This window comes from Ammospiza nelsoni, chromosome 13 (genome assembly GCF_027579445.1).
Source record: "Ammospiza nelsoni isolate bAmmNel1 chromosome 13, bAmmNel1.pri, whole genome shotgun sequence".
Classification (NCBI taxonomy): domain Eukaryota; kingdom Metazoa; phylum Chordata; class Aves; order Passeriformes; family Passerellidae; genus Ammospiza; species Ammospiza nelsoni.
Genome location: NC_080645.1, coordinates 2,688,967 through 2,702,942, shown reverse-complemented (window position 1 = coordinate 2,702,942; position 13,976 = coordinate 2,688,967). Strand labels below are relative to the sequence as shown.

Below are 13,976 nucleotides of genomic sequence, written 5' to 3'. Positions count from 1 at the left end.
TGCATTGCTGTTGGTTTTTTAATTAGCTCTCACAACATTTGATGGATTTCTTTGGGCCAGTGTTTTGAGAATGGGTTGGATAAAAATTACTCCTAAGTTGTGATTGCAACACTAATTCAAATATACTGTGTTAGGCTTTAAAACAGCTCTTGCAGTTTTGCTGTGCTGACAAAACATCAGGTGAATTATTGGTCTAGATCGTGGGCAATAATGAAATTTTGATAATTTGATTTTTTAAAAGGGCAATTTAAAAAAATAACTCAATAAAATTCCAGATTCAGTTTTTAAAAGATGGTGACAAAATTCAGTGATGAAGTGAGCTGTCTGCTTTGCTGTGATACCTCAGCCAGGTCCCATTCCCATACTGTGCTTGTCTTACAGAAAGTCTCTCTGCCCTTGATTTTCTGGTGGCTCAGAACTGGTTCTGGTTTCTGTGAACCTGGTGCAGCTAATTGTGTCTCACTTCAGCCATTCCTACCCTGTGACTTTAGGAATGTTGTATAAATTAACCTTCTTTCCTGGCATATCCATGGCAGGATGGAATCTAGCACTGGCAGGCAGTCATTGTTGCAGTATTGGATCCTGCAGTGCTTTCCTAAAGTAGCATTGAATGTTTCTTGAGATTTTTTTTTTCTGTTTTCATATTGAATTACTCCAAAATAAATGTCTTTAGTGGAAAAGACCTTAGCAACTTCCAGTTCTTTTAGATGAAGTGGATTCAGACTGATCCTTTGTGCTAGCTGCTTTTGCTCCTGGTAGCTCTCTCTGCTGGAGTGTGGAACCCTTGCAAATATGGTCTGGCAGGTTCCTGAGCTACCACAGGGAGCAGTGTGATCTGTTTGACCTGTGACCACTCAGGTGTATTTGTATAGCTGATAATCCTTTCTGAATGTTAAATATTGTGTTCCCTGAAGCCTTGTGCCTACAGCATACCAGCTGCAGTTTAGACTTAATGATTGAAACCACCCAAGTTTGATCATCAGGTTACATTTAAACAAAAAATAAAATATGAGAGCTTTTAGGGGAAAAAAAAAGTGTGTCAGAGATTTTTTGGAATGGGAAATGGAAAGGTAGTTCTAGTATCAAAATCCAGCACTTAACCCAATTTGCACATTTGTGAGACACTGCAAATGTTATGGCAATCCAAATAAAGGGCGAGTTTGTGCACTTAAATTTTCCTTTTGGAAAGAGAAGCTTTTCAGCCTTCCCTTCAGAGTGCACTCTGTGAAGGAGCCATGGCAAAGCTTGAGGACCCTGTCTGAGGGACTTAAAAGGCTTTCTAATAGTGGTATCTTGGACAGAGAATTCTAAAGTATCATAGAAACTCCTGGTTTGTCCTGAGCTCTCCTGGAGCCAAGGGAAGAGGAGATGGGAGAGGGGCTGAGTTCCCCCATGCCTGGCTCCAGTGCCATCCCCTGGCTCAGCTGTGCCACACAGGGCCTTGATGTCTTCAAATTTCCACCTCCTGTTCTCAGGCCTTGTGCTGGACCCTTGTGTCACCTGGACACATCTCTGGCTTCTTGCAGACTGTCCCTGGGGCCAGCTCTGTGCTCAGAACTTTGGCCACCATGTCCTGTAATTCTCTTAGCACCCCCTCCTGAGGAAAGGCCCGTGGTAACTGTGTCAGGGTACTGCACACGTGCCTGGTGACTGCCTTGGCACTGCTGCCCATCCTGAAGCTGCACAGCAAAGCTCTCCTTGCTGAAATGCTGCTGCCTGTGCCTCCTGGGATAGGCTGCCACGTAGAAAATGAAGTCACTGGCTTGCAACAGCCCAAATATGTGAAAACCAGGATAATAAAGTTCACATGAGGGCAGTTGAAACATAGAAATGGAGTGCAGAGTGATGGGATGTGCTAAATTTAAGCCCCCTGCAGCATAAGACCACCTGACTTCTCTAGCAGAGTATTCCCTTACTCCTGCTCCTCCATCCCCAGCTGAATGGCCCCAGTGCTTTCCCTGGCTGTCACACTCAGCACCAGGAACCCCTGGGAAACACTGCCCAGTCCTGCCCCACTGGCTGGAAGTGCTGCAAGGTTGTTCCTTCTGCATTGCTCAGGTGCTCAGAGTTTGCAGAGATGCCTTTGTTAGCTCACCCTTGTCAGTGCAGTTGGGCTTTGGGCTGCTTGTCTCTGCTGGCAGCGTTTGGGAGGCCTTTCTGCACCAGCCCTTGCTCCTGTGTTTGCTGGCTGGGATTCTGACTCTTGGCTTGCCTGGCTGGGTGAGAAACTTCCCTTTGGAGTTAAAGAGCTTCCAGAGTGGGCAGCAGGACACACATGGAGGCCAAGGCTGCTTTCTTGGGAATGTACCCAGGGCATTGCCTGCCTGCACTCACTCCATCACTGAGCTCCTTCTATTCCTTGCTGATAGCTTGGCTAATGTGGACTCAGGTACATAATGTCAGCTATGTCCATTTAATTCAGGCTCAATTGTGATAATTCATTCTTTGAATAACACATATTTGAGTAATTATTTCGGGGATGTTGCCTCCCTTTTTAAGATAGCAGAGTAGATAAGGTGGCTGTCAGCAATCAAGAACTGCAGAAAGGAGGTTTACTGGTCAAATTACAATTACACCAGTGACCTCTGGGATGTTTGAAGCTAAAGAATTGAAAGAAAATAACATGTTGTTGCAAACTGTGCACTGTCCCATTCAACTGAATTAGTTTTAGATTGTCTACCTTTTTGCTTTTCTAAATTGACATAGAGCTGAAAGATTTCTTAAGCTAAAAGATTTTTTTAAAAATAGTTTATCCAGGTATCTTTTGCCTAGGAATTCTTTTCACAAGACTAAAATTTTTAATGATCAGTAAAGATAGGGCACAAAAAAAACCTAAAAGTGTTTGTGAAACTTTGAAGACTGTAAATATGGAATGATTTTCTCAGAAAAACATTCTTCCTTTTTCTCATTTTGCTGTTCAGGGCCTTTGGGATTTATCCATTAGGTTGGAGTGTTTGCCTGCATTTCCACATTGCAGTTTAAGAGCACTCCAAGCCTGAGCAGATTACTGTTGCTGGAACAAGCAAACCTAATAATTGTGGATTGCTGTCTCAGTGGTGCTTCTAGTCATTGCATGTCCTGGGTGATGCAGCAGTTTTTGGTGGAGTTACCTTGCAGTGCCTTGTGTGAAAATCAGCAACAAAAGTTTGCTGGGACCTTGCTTTCATTTGCTGTGTTCAATGCAAAACTCTAAAGAGCCACAAGTTTGGTAGATAAATGAGCACTCTGTAGTGGAGGTGGGATTTCAATGGCACATCATCACCTGGTGAGAATTTTATTAACATTATAGGCCATTCTGAGTACTCCACCTTAGTGATGGGTGGCAGAATTTTACAGATTTCCAGAGGAACTGTTGTTTTTCTGGCTTCCTATTTTATGTGCATCATCTTAAGGGTGTTTCCTGTTGAAAAACCTTAAACTAAAGTAATTTTCACTATTTCTTAATAAAGAAAATAGTTGTTTTCCATACCATATAGAAGATGATTCCTCAATTAGAACTATGGGGAGGAGCTAATATTCATAGCTCATTGGAAAAAAAGGAAAAATAAAAGATGTTATGAGCTGTATGGATGCACAACTTTATATCCATTAAAAACCTGATAACAGAGCTCAAATGAGACATAGCTGTGGGAGGTAAGAAAAAGTATGTAATTGCTGTGTGTCAAAGAAAGTTTTAATGCAGTGAGCTGCTTTGTTACTTTGTGACAGTGCAGTTTGTTCATCGGGGCATCCGACAGTGCCTGGGGTTCAGGTTCACTTGGATTTCTTAGGACTAAATTCAGAAGGGAACAGGGGTTGAGTGGAAGCCTGGAGCAGGGCTGAGGAGCCTCATTCTGTCAGGAGCTCCCACTTGCTCCTGAGTTCAGGGGGTGTCTGTGTGCTCAGGCTGCTGCAGTCAGAGCTTCTTGCTCTGCCTGGTGCCTTCTGTTAACCCAGCAGTTGTTGGCCCCAGTGTTGTGTCCCATTGCTCCACGTCTGGCAGGGGTTAATGCCAGGCCAGGTGCATCCCTGGAATCCACACAGAGCTCAGCTCCACAGGAAGGCTGTGGAAGGGTGTTCTCCCTCCTGTGTGAGGCATGGCCTTGGTGCTGCTGCTGGGTCCTGCTGACTCCTGGGGAGAGGGGGGAATGGGAGCTGTGGCTCTCTGGGATTATGCTCTTCATTCCCATTCAGCAGAAATTCATGAGGATGAAACCATCAGACTTCTGAAATATCCATGTTGCATTTGCTATTACTTAAATTTCTAAAATTCTTAGAGCATCTCGTGTTTTCTCATGTTGTTGACTGTTCCTCTTTTTGGGAGAGTTCTTTTTTCCCCAAATATGAAGGGGTTTATGCTCAGTAAAGAAAAAATTATTTTGCTTTGATATGAACAAAACCCAGGAAAGGAATCCTGTCTGATTATAATGCTGTGGTAAATTGAGAGCTGTATTGTCAAATAATCTTTTCTGTTTGATTAAGTCAGAGAGACTCATCTGAACTGCTGTAATACACTTGACCTCAAAAGTAAATAGTAATGGGAAAGCTAATAAAGGAAAGTGGCACTTCAGAAAACTTCCTTGCTAGTTAAATGCTTCTGGTGAGATAATAAACATGTGGAATGTGCAGAATGTATGATGGAATTTTGATTTGCAGTAGCTGACTAAAACAGTCCTGAAGACAGCATCCTTTGGAGCACTGCTGTTTCTCCTCCACAAGAAGGCACTGTCTCCCCATGTTAAAAGGAACTGCATTTCATTTCATTTGTATTTCCTTGCACCCTGGCATAAATTGAATTGGTGATTGGAAGTTTTATGGTCTGTATTTAGTTTGAGGTTTTTAGGCTTTTCTCTGGAATGGACTTCTCTTCCACAAGAATCACACAATTTTATATTTCAGCTAAGCATTGTAGATTGTGCAGCTTTAAACAGAAGAGTTTTCTGATTTGTTCTTCCTTCCATGCACCCATGCCATTGCAGGAGTGGTTCCTGTTTTGAAAGGTACCATGACTTCTTTTTGCAAGGCTTGTTTAAGAAGCTTCCCTGAGGTTTTGCCACTTCCTAAAGCTCAAGAGGCTCATTGCAGGTCCTTCCCTGGTACAGGGGGTGTTCTGAGCATTCTCCCTGTGTGGCTGGGCTGGACACTGGTGGCTTTTCTAAGGAGTTTTCCTGACTGCCCCTCCAGTCACTCTGTTCCCACTGTTTCTGAAATGGAGGAGCCCTTGTGGGAGCAGATCATGGAGTTTGCTTGGCTCTTTCCTGAGGGTTCCTTATGGCTGAGTGAGGAGGAGGAGAGCCCAGGGCCTCGGGACAGTGAGTGCCTGGAGCAGCCACATCCAAGACACAGATTTAGCTGGTCTGTGGCTTTGGTCTTCAATAAAAGACATTAAAGTGTGGATTGCAGCCCATATTTGATAAGGCATGTGTGAGTTCACAGAGCATTTCCAAAATGACCTTAATACTATTGCCATAAATACTGTTGCAATACAATTAAAATACTAATACATAGAAAGCATCAAGTTTCCTCTGGACCCCACTGTAGTTTTCCAGAATGCAGCTGAGTCTCTTCAGGTAGCCTGCAGATGCTCTTGAAATATAAAACCAATCTGTGTTTATGCAGATAGGTTTTATATTTCTAGCACTGGATGCCTGCAACAGAAATGTAGAGTAATAGGAACTAAAGTAATTGTTCGTAAGGAAAAGTGGCTGTTTCAGGTTGGTGTTTTCTGTGTACATTTATGTTTTCACCATGCTTTCTTCCACAATAAGTATAAATTGCAGGGTATAGGCTGTGTTGCTATAAAACCACATTTGTTTCCTCTTGTCAACTGCCCTATAATGAAATGTTCAGGAACACGCGTTTTTGCAAATAATTGTGATTATTCATAATGACTCCAGATCCTACTCGATTTAGCTTCCTGTAAGTTTTGGTGGAGGAGTATTGTGCTGTTGGAAAGGGCAACGAGGCTTAACTTGCATTCAGTTCTCATGTAGTATAAAAATTTAAAATAAAAAACCCTTGAGATTTCTAGTTAGTTGTAGATTAATTATGGTTTAAAAAGAGCTAGCTCCTTTGTTGCAGCCTAAGAATCTCTCTCTTTTAATAGTTATCAAGGAGTTTCAGGAGTATGTAGAACCTGAAGAAGGTTACCAAGGATCACCACAGAGGAGAGGCCCCTCCTCTGGCCAGGAGGACGAACACGTGTCCCTTCCCCTCGGAGACAATGTGCTGACTCACAACCTGGGCATTCCCGTGCTCGTGGTGTGCACTAAGGTGAGGCTCTGCTTCTCTTGGCTTTCATTGCTTCTCTGTGAAAGGCATGCCTTCTGCAGACAGGCAGAATTAATTCTGGATTAACAGTGGAGGGATTTGTTCTACAAGTGAGCTTGAATTCTGGATTAACAGTGGAGAAATCCTCCAAGTGAGCTTCTGCCATTGACATCAATTTTTATTTGGATGAAATAGTAATAACTTTATCAATTATATGTTAATTACTTTAGTGTTTGATTTAACAGTGCTATTTTAGAACCAGAGACTCAAAGTAAATGTGATGGGAGTGTGTAAGATTAAGGAAGGTGTGCTGGGGTTAAATGCCTGAGTTTTTCTGCTTTGTTTTCCTGCCTCTCCCAGTGTGATGCAGTGAGTGTCCTGGAGAAGGAGCACGACTACAGGGAAGAACACTTTGACTTCATTCAGTCACACATCCGCAGATTCTGCTTACAGTGTATCCTGTTCTGTGCTGAGGAGATTGCCTCTAATCTGCAGGCAACAAGAGATGTTTTCATGTTCAATTGCACATAACATTCATCCAAGAAATTGCTCTGCAAGATTGCTATTGGTATTTAGTTATTGGTTAGGGTATATGCTACACATACCTAACCTTAGGTAATGTATATAGTTTGTTTTTTTGAAAATGTTGACACATGTATAAAATACTTTATAGTTTTTAAGTTGCGCATGGGACTTGGACCTTTTGTTCTTTTACAAAGGGTTTGCCTTACATTTTGTGAAGTGTTTTTCCTTGGTTTTCCCCTCAGAAATTGCAATTTCCATGTAAGCCTGAGATCTCATGTGTGTATTAAGCTTTTGACTTGTTCCAAGTGAAGTAGGACACAGTTTCCATGTAAGCCTGGGAGGATGGATAATTTCTGTGTATGTCACTGAAAAGTGCCACGAGCCTTGCCCTGTTATATCCCCTTCACCCCTGTATACTAAATGCCTCTAGTTTTGCCTAGTTAGTAACTATAAATCTATTAATTCCTGTTTTGAAATTGTTTTTGTAATTTAGAAACTGTATATTACCTAATTTTCCTTAACCAGAAGCCCAGATGGGGCTGCCTTGATTTATACATCAGTTAAGGAGGAGAAGAACCTTGACCTGTTGTATAAGTACATTGTACATAAAACCTACGGTTTCCAGTTTACCACGCCTGCCTTAGTGGTAGAGAAGGATGCAGTTTTTATGTGAGTCACTGGACAAGCAGCATTGTGCCAAGGGGGTTTTATTTAGCACTGCACTGCATGTAATATGGATATGAAAGTAAATTAAATGGTATGTTGTTCAAAAACTTACTATGCAAGTCTTGTAGAATCCCAAATTTAAACAGCAACTTAGTGCATATTATTGACTCAGACTATACTATTCCTGTTTTTGTATCCTTGGAATTTAGCTGAGTAATAGGGCTGATCTGTAAGAAAATTGCCTTGTTTAAGTAGAGGGCAGTAAATAAATGTTCTCTGTAGAAGTTGCAGAAAAGGTAAATTCTTATTCTCTTTACAGACCTGCTGGTTGGGACAATGAGAAGAAAATTGCCATTTTACATGAAAACTTCACAACAGTAAAACCAGAAGATGCATATGAGGACTTCATTGTAAAACCTCCTGTAAGAAAGGTAAAAAGGGGTTCTTTCTTTCTGTATCCCAACAAATAAGTAGAGTTTGCTCGAATGGCTGCTAAGGACTATTACTATTGAAGAACTCCAAATATAAATGTAACTTTTTTTTAAAATCTAAATATGTGGAAATGTCAGGCTTTCATTTATTAGTTATTTAAAATACTGCAAGCAACCCAGAAACCATTCACCTTATTGAATGAAAGGCAGTCCAGGAATAGCTATTTTTACATTTACCATTTTTGCATGCATGGGGCAAAAACACACCCAGAAAATGCAGAATTCTCTTGTAGGACATTTCCATTTGTACTCACGTGCCTTTGATGTTGCCATGCAAAGACAAAAGCAAGATCCTGTCAGCTCACTGAAGAGATGCTGATGAGATGAATATCCAAACTTAAAAAGAGGAATGTGGCTACTTACCAAGTGCTCATCTCTGTAGGACAGTGCTGGCATCACTGTTCATCTACTCCAATGTTTTTTATTTTACAGTATTTTTTAATGGCAACTTCTTTAATGGTACTATTATTTTAAATGTGGAAGAACAATTAAAAAAACTAGTGAACAGTAGTCTTAAAGATTTGCCTCTCTCTCCCCCCTTTTGATCACCAAAGCATAAAAGCCAGTTACAGTAATTTCAGTTTTTACTTATAACAACAAAATGTTTTGTTCAACAGCTAGTCCATGATAAAGAGCTGGCAGCAGAAGATGAGCAAGTATTTCTTATGAAGCAGCAGGTAAGAATGGAAGAGTGAAAATAAGTCCTTACTATGTAAGATTTCACTTTAATTTCTCCCCTGTTGTTGCCTTTAGTTTTTCATTTCTCATTTAAATCACCAGGTAGCTGTTTCTCAGCTTTGCAAATTCAGATGTAATTGTGAAGTAAGACTTTATTCTAACAAATGCAAGTAGGAAATGTGGTCACTTAACTTAGCAAGTTGAAGGGAAGATACGCTGAAAACAGAAAGAATGTACATGTCAAAGGAGAAGAGGAAGAAGAGACTTTGTGTTTCACCACACAGTTGTATTGATCTGGGAAATAGAAATACTTTTAAAACCTAACATCTGAGCTTTGCAGTTTCCTTACAGCCAAAGGTTTGAAAGACTTTCATGTGTCAAATTTGGCTATGCTGTAACTTGCTATTTTCTTTATTACTCTATAGTTTAAAACATATAGCAATAGGTCCCTATCCAGGATTATAAATGTCCTGGAGGTTACAGATTGGGGTGTCTGTGATTTTGGCTTTGAGTTCTGGCTGACTGTGTGAAACAAAGGCCCAAAGCTTATTTACTCCTTGCAGTCAGTCCTCTAGAGGCAGAGTGGAGAAGTATGGAAATATCAAAGAGGAATCCTGTAAATATCAGGAAAAAGATCAAGTAAACTTATGGTTACTCAGCTTCACTGTATTTTATTCCTCTGTATTCTTTGAAATCTATTTAATGTGCTAATGTGTTGTTTTTGCAGTCATTCCTTGCCAAACAGCCAGCAACGCCTACAAGAGCATCAGTAAGTAGATCCAAGGAAAAGAGTAGGAGGTGTTTTGTTTCCTTGGAGGGAAAAAGGGAATGATTCTAACCTGCAGAGATCCATTTTTTATATTTAAATGTAACCTACATAATCTCTGCAAACTGCAGAAAGGAAATAAATAATGAGGCAATATTTTAAAATGTTGCTTATGAATTCACTGTGGAAACATTGGATTATTGAACTGAACATTTCCTGCCATGATTCAGCCTTTCCTGTAGTAGTGGCACATTTCCCAAAATAACTGATGTCTTGGGTGCTTGTTTGTTTTCTTTCTCCAGTGTGCATCACTACAGTGTCAGTAGAAAGGCTGAAAAAGTCTGTGATGTTAAGCTTGCTTAATGTAACTAATACTTTGAAATTCTTTTCTGATGTGTGTGATTTGGACTTTTTAAGGAATCTCCTGCAAGAGGCCCTGCAGGATCCCCAAGGACTCAAGGCAGAGCTGGTCCCACCAATGTACCCAGTGCCTCACCAATCACATCAGTTAAGAAACCAGATCCAAATATTAAAAGTATGAATGAGCATTTTACTGTTCTATCATGTGTTATTTCCCTTAACATGAATCCTATTCTGTAGAAAGATTTGGGTACTTATTCACTAATTGTACAGGTAGTTTAATAACAGAAATGCATTTATGACATAACTTTGGATTGTTTTTTTCTTTTCTGGTCATTTGTGTGACTTGGACTAGAGTTCTGTTAGTGGCAAGCAGTCAGACAGAGGTTGAATGCATCCTAATTTCCTTAAATTGCCTCGATACATTTATTACGAATCAGGTGGATTATTAGGGTGGAGACTGCTCTAAACTATGAACAATTTTATACTTCATACCACTTATTCTGGAATCCACAGCAAACCCTGTTCCACTGGGTCATTTGTCAATGTCATCTGCTGTAGCAGACGGAGTCACTTGGAGATGAGATCTTTCCCTGACATGCAGCTCTGTGGTATTGAGGGGCTTCTTTACCCTCTGGGCATTCAGAAGGTCTGCAGGGCCAGTGTTGTTTTTTCTTGTGCACTGTAGGGCCGTGCTTCACTTCCAGGGGGTGAAATGCCCTTCATGGATCCTGTCTCATTGCTGAATTGCCAAGTGTGGCATGAAAGGCTGTATTAGGACATATGTGCAAGTTGTTAATGGGCTTATTAGTCTTTGAATTTAATGTCTGTACTTAATAATCTTGCTCTTGGCTTTTACATTTATTAAAAGCTTTAAAATGTACAAATATTTAGATTAAAATTTCATTACACCTCCCATCATTCCAGAAAAGCAGGAATGTGCATTCAGCCATCTCTGCCTGTACTAAGGTATGCAAAGGACTGGGGTATTCAAACTGAACAAAGGACAGATTTTCTCAGAGCTGAGGTTTATTTGCCTGATTGACAAGAGATTTGTATCTCTGTGAAAATAGGTTATAATTTACCACCTCTCAGTGTGCTGTGTAATTGATATTTGTTTTTTGTCTTTAGATAATGCTGCAAGTGAAGGTGTCTTGGCTAGTTTCTTTAACAGTCTCTTGAGCAAAAAGACTGGCTCTCCTGGAAGTCCTGGTGCTGGAGGAGTGCAAAGCACAGCCAAGAAATCAGGTAATTGTTTTTAATAGTTTATTTGGCTCCTTGGCCCCTGGGTGTGTCTCTGACACTGGTCAGGAAAGTGACAGACCTTGACAGATGACAGTACAAAATGTCTTTAAAAGAACTAAACTACTGCTGCATCACACCTCCAGGGCTTCTGTTAAATTCTGTTTATTTTTAGTGAAGTTGCACTGCTTGGATTTCAGTGACATTTGAGTCTTGATCCTATGCTGAGAGTGCTGATTTATTTTTCAACTTCAGAATTCCTTCCTTTCTTTTCTTGATGCTTTGCTGTTGCAAAGGAGATGCAGTTCTTTGGGTTTGGGCTGGAGTTAGCAGTGAAACAATTGAAATCTCCCCAGAGTTCAAGGTGGAATGAATCACTGTTTGTGACAGCTTGAAGTTGTTCACTCATTAATTATTTAGAATTTTATTGCAATCCAGCACAGCTGGTAACACTGACAAATGTGTGTGCTGTGACTGCACTGTGGGAGAGCCTTGCTGATAAATAATGCAGCAGTTCAGTGAAAATGAAAGAAACCTGTCAGAGTGGTTGGTACCTACCTAGACCTTGGTGGTGCAAAATACATTGTCCACCTGACAGATGGAATTTACTGCTTTGATTCTTTGACTGTTTCTGTTCAATACTGGCATTCCCATCACACTGAATGTTCAGGAGCTTTCCTTCCAGAATTCTTTTACTATTAAATTATTGATAGATACACTGCTTCCTTGGGATAGATCCCAAGCTTGTGCAATCTTTGGGTGCTAATGGTGATGCCAAACCCACAGTTCCTCAAACCACAGCTGAGAGGGGAAGATAAGGCTTTCTGAACTGGAAATGAGACGTATCTGCTCCCAGCCACACTGATGGTTCTGTCAGTCAGAGAGCCAGGGCAGTTGGAGTTTGGGTATTTTAAATCTTCTTTTTAACTGGGAAGATTTATATATGACATTTCGTGTTCTAAAAGTTCAAAAATGCCTAAGATTGGACTGAGAGCAAGTCAGGTGTGATTTTTATGGGTTTTGTTTCAGCATGATGAATCCTGTAATTTTGTCTTTATTAAATTTAATTATGATGAAGATAACAAAAGGGATTTGCATTATATATTATTTCCATAATAATATTGTTTCCATGTTATAAAAACGCTGAACTAATTCTTTCATAATCCAGAATGCCCTCTTCAGTTAAACACCAAAAGATGTCCACTGCTTCATCAAATGCAGCCTCATGTTTTACTCACAAAATCAAAATAAATTCGGTAGAAATAGAACTGGAATTATTTTTAGGTGTTATTTCATCCATGCTTTCTACCTGAAGCCAAGTCAGTTGGGGAGTACCTGGCTAGTGATTAAAAATCAAACTCAGAAATAAAAGCTGTAATGTCACCTTTCCAGGAAGCCTATTCCAGTACTAATTTCTCAGTTACTTTTTTCCTTTGCCCAGTCTTTGTGAATCCCAGCACTTTTGGTCTTGTTAGGGTGGCAGTGGAGCTCAGTGTTGCCTCTTTGTGTTTGCAGCAGTGTTTGGGTTTGAAAGCTGCTCCCCTTTGCCTGTGACTTGTGTGTGGGCTGCTAGAACAATTCAGCCAGTTTAATACATTCTGTGCCTCCTGGAAGGAGGGTTTCTAGTCTGTATCAAATTCAATGTCTCAAAAGCTTGTGTGTTTGCTTAATCATTGCTTTCCATTCTATCATCATGCATTGCTTTGGTAATTTATGTAAATAACTTTTTCCCCAATCCTGTCTTTCCAAATTGATTGTTGTCTCTTCAGGCACACTTTCCTACATATCTGCTCTCTTCAACACCAGACACAGTAGATTGCTGAATAAAAGTACTGGCCAGTGCTATGGATAATTAATGTGTAATTTTATGAATTAAAATCCATTAATTTTCTCTGAAATATCAAGGCTTTTTTAAAAAAGTTTATTTCTGTGAAGGTGATGTGAGATGTGATATCAACCACTTCTCCCTTCTGCACAGGACCTGTTATCCTTTCACAGAAATGTGAGTGGCTTGGCAGAACCTGTCTGGACAGACCCTGTTGGTTGTTGGGCTTGTAGGCTGTTCTGAGCACCCAGAACACAACTGCATTTTCTGGGAAAACTGCTAAACTAGTCTGTAATGGGCTGTACTCTGAGTCTTCTAGAACACTCTATGCCTTCCAGGACTTTCAAAGATAACAAGCCTTTTTTTTTTTTTTTTTTTTTTTTCTCTCCTTATGCCAGCATTAACTTCTAATTGGAATAGATAATTTCTGTCCTGAAACATGTAGACAGAGCAATCATACATCCTTCCTTAACTTTGATTTTGATAGACTAAATTAGACAAGTTTTGGTCTCCTGCTAGAGGTGAGCTCTGTTTTCCTCACTAGTTTCTTCATTAGTTCCCATCATTGGCTTATTCTTGTCCTGAACACAATGGTCAGGGTATCAGGATATCAGTATCAGGACATTGTACTGAGCTCTGCAGATCTCCCTCGCTGCAGTGCCTGCTGCAGCAGTTCTCTGTCTTGGGTGGAAGTGCTTCTCCTGAATGATCTCAAGGTTGGCTTTTCTTGGCTACATTGAGTTTTTCTTTTCCTCCTATTCCTTTCCTGGCTTTGGGAACAGAGCAGTTGGCTTTCACTCCCAGGAGAAGGTGCCTGTTCCTGTCACCTGCTGTGCTCACACTTTGTGTGAACCAGTGTAAGATTAAACTGTGCTGAGAAGGGAAGGGCTCCTCATGCTCCCTCTTGTTGGGTTTGTGAGGTACCTGGTGCTGGTGAGAGCAGAAGAGATGACCTGTTCCTTTGTGGAAGAGGTGAGCAGCACATCAGAACATCTCGGGGAAAGCATTATTTCCAGCAGCATCCTCTGTGCGAGTAAATGTGCTAAAATTATCTTTGTAAGCATTTCAAATGTCTAAACTGTTTAAAGAGCCTGACGTTTTCAGAAGGTTGATGACAAAAATATTTAGCTTTAAAGAGACCATCTGTTTCTCTCACAGCTAGGAATAGCCTGAG

General features: G+C 40.6%; 1 protein-coding gene across 2 annotated transcripts in view; it reads left to right on the top strand.

Annotated features, from left to right (window-relative positions):
• DYNC1LI2 (dynein cytoplasmic 1 light intermediate chain 2) overlaps positions 1–13,976 on the top strand; it is a 29,405-nt gene that overhangs the window by 10,501 nt on the left and 4,928 nt on the right. For both annotated transcript variants that reach the window (XM_059481178.1, XM_059481177.1), the window contains exons 5-12: positions 6,086–6,252; positions 6,610–6,703; positions 7,308–7,443; positions 7,760–7,871; positions 8,549–8,608; positions 9,337–9,378; positions 9,793–9,910; positions 10,867–10,983. In XM_059481178.1, coding sequence (XP_059337161.1) covers positions 6,086–6,252; positions 6,610–6,703; positions 7,308–7,443; positions 7,760–7,871; positions 8,549–8,608; positions 9,337–9,378; positions 9,793–9,910; positions 10,867–10,983 — 846 coding nt within the window. The remainder of the gene's footprint in view (positions 1–6,085; positions 6,253–6,609; positions 6,704–7,307; positions 7,444–7,759; positions 7,872–8,548; positions 8,609–9,336; positions 9,379–9,792; positions 9,911–10,866; positions 10,984–13,976) is intronic.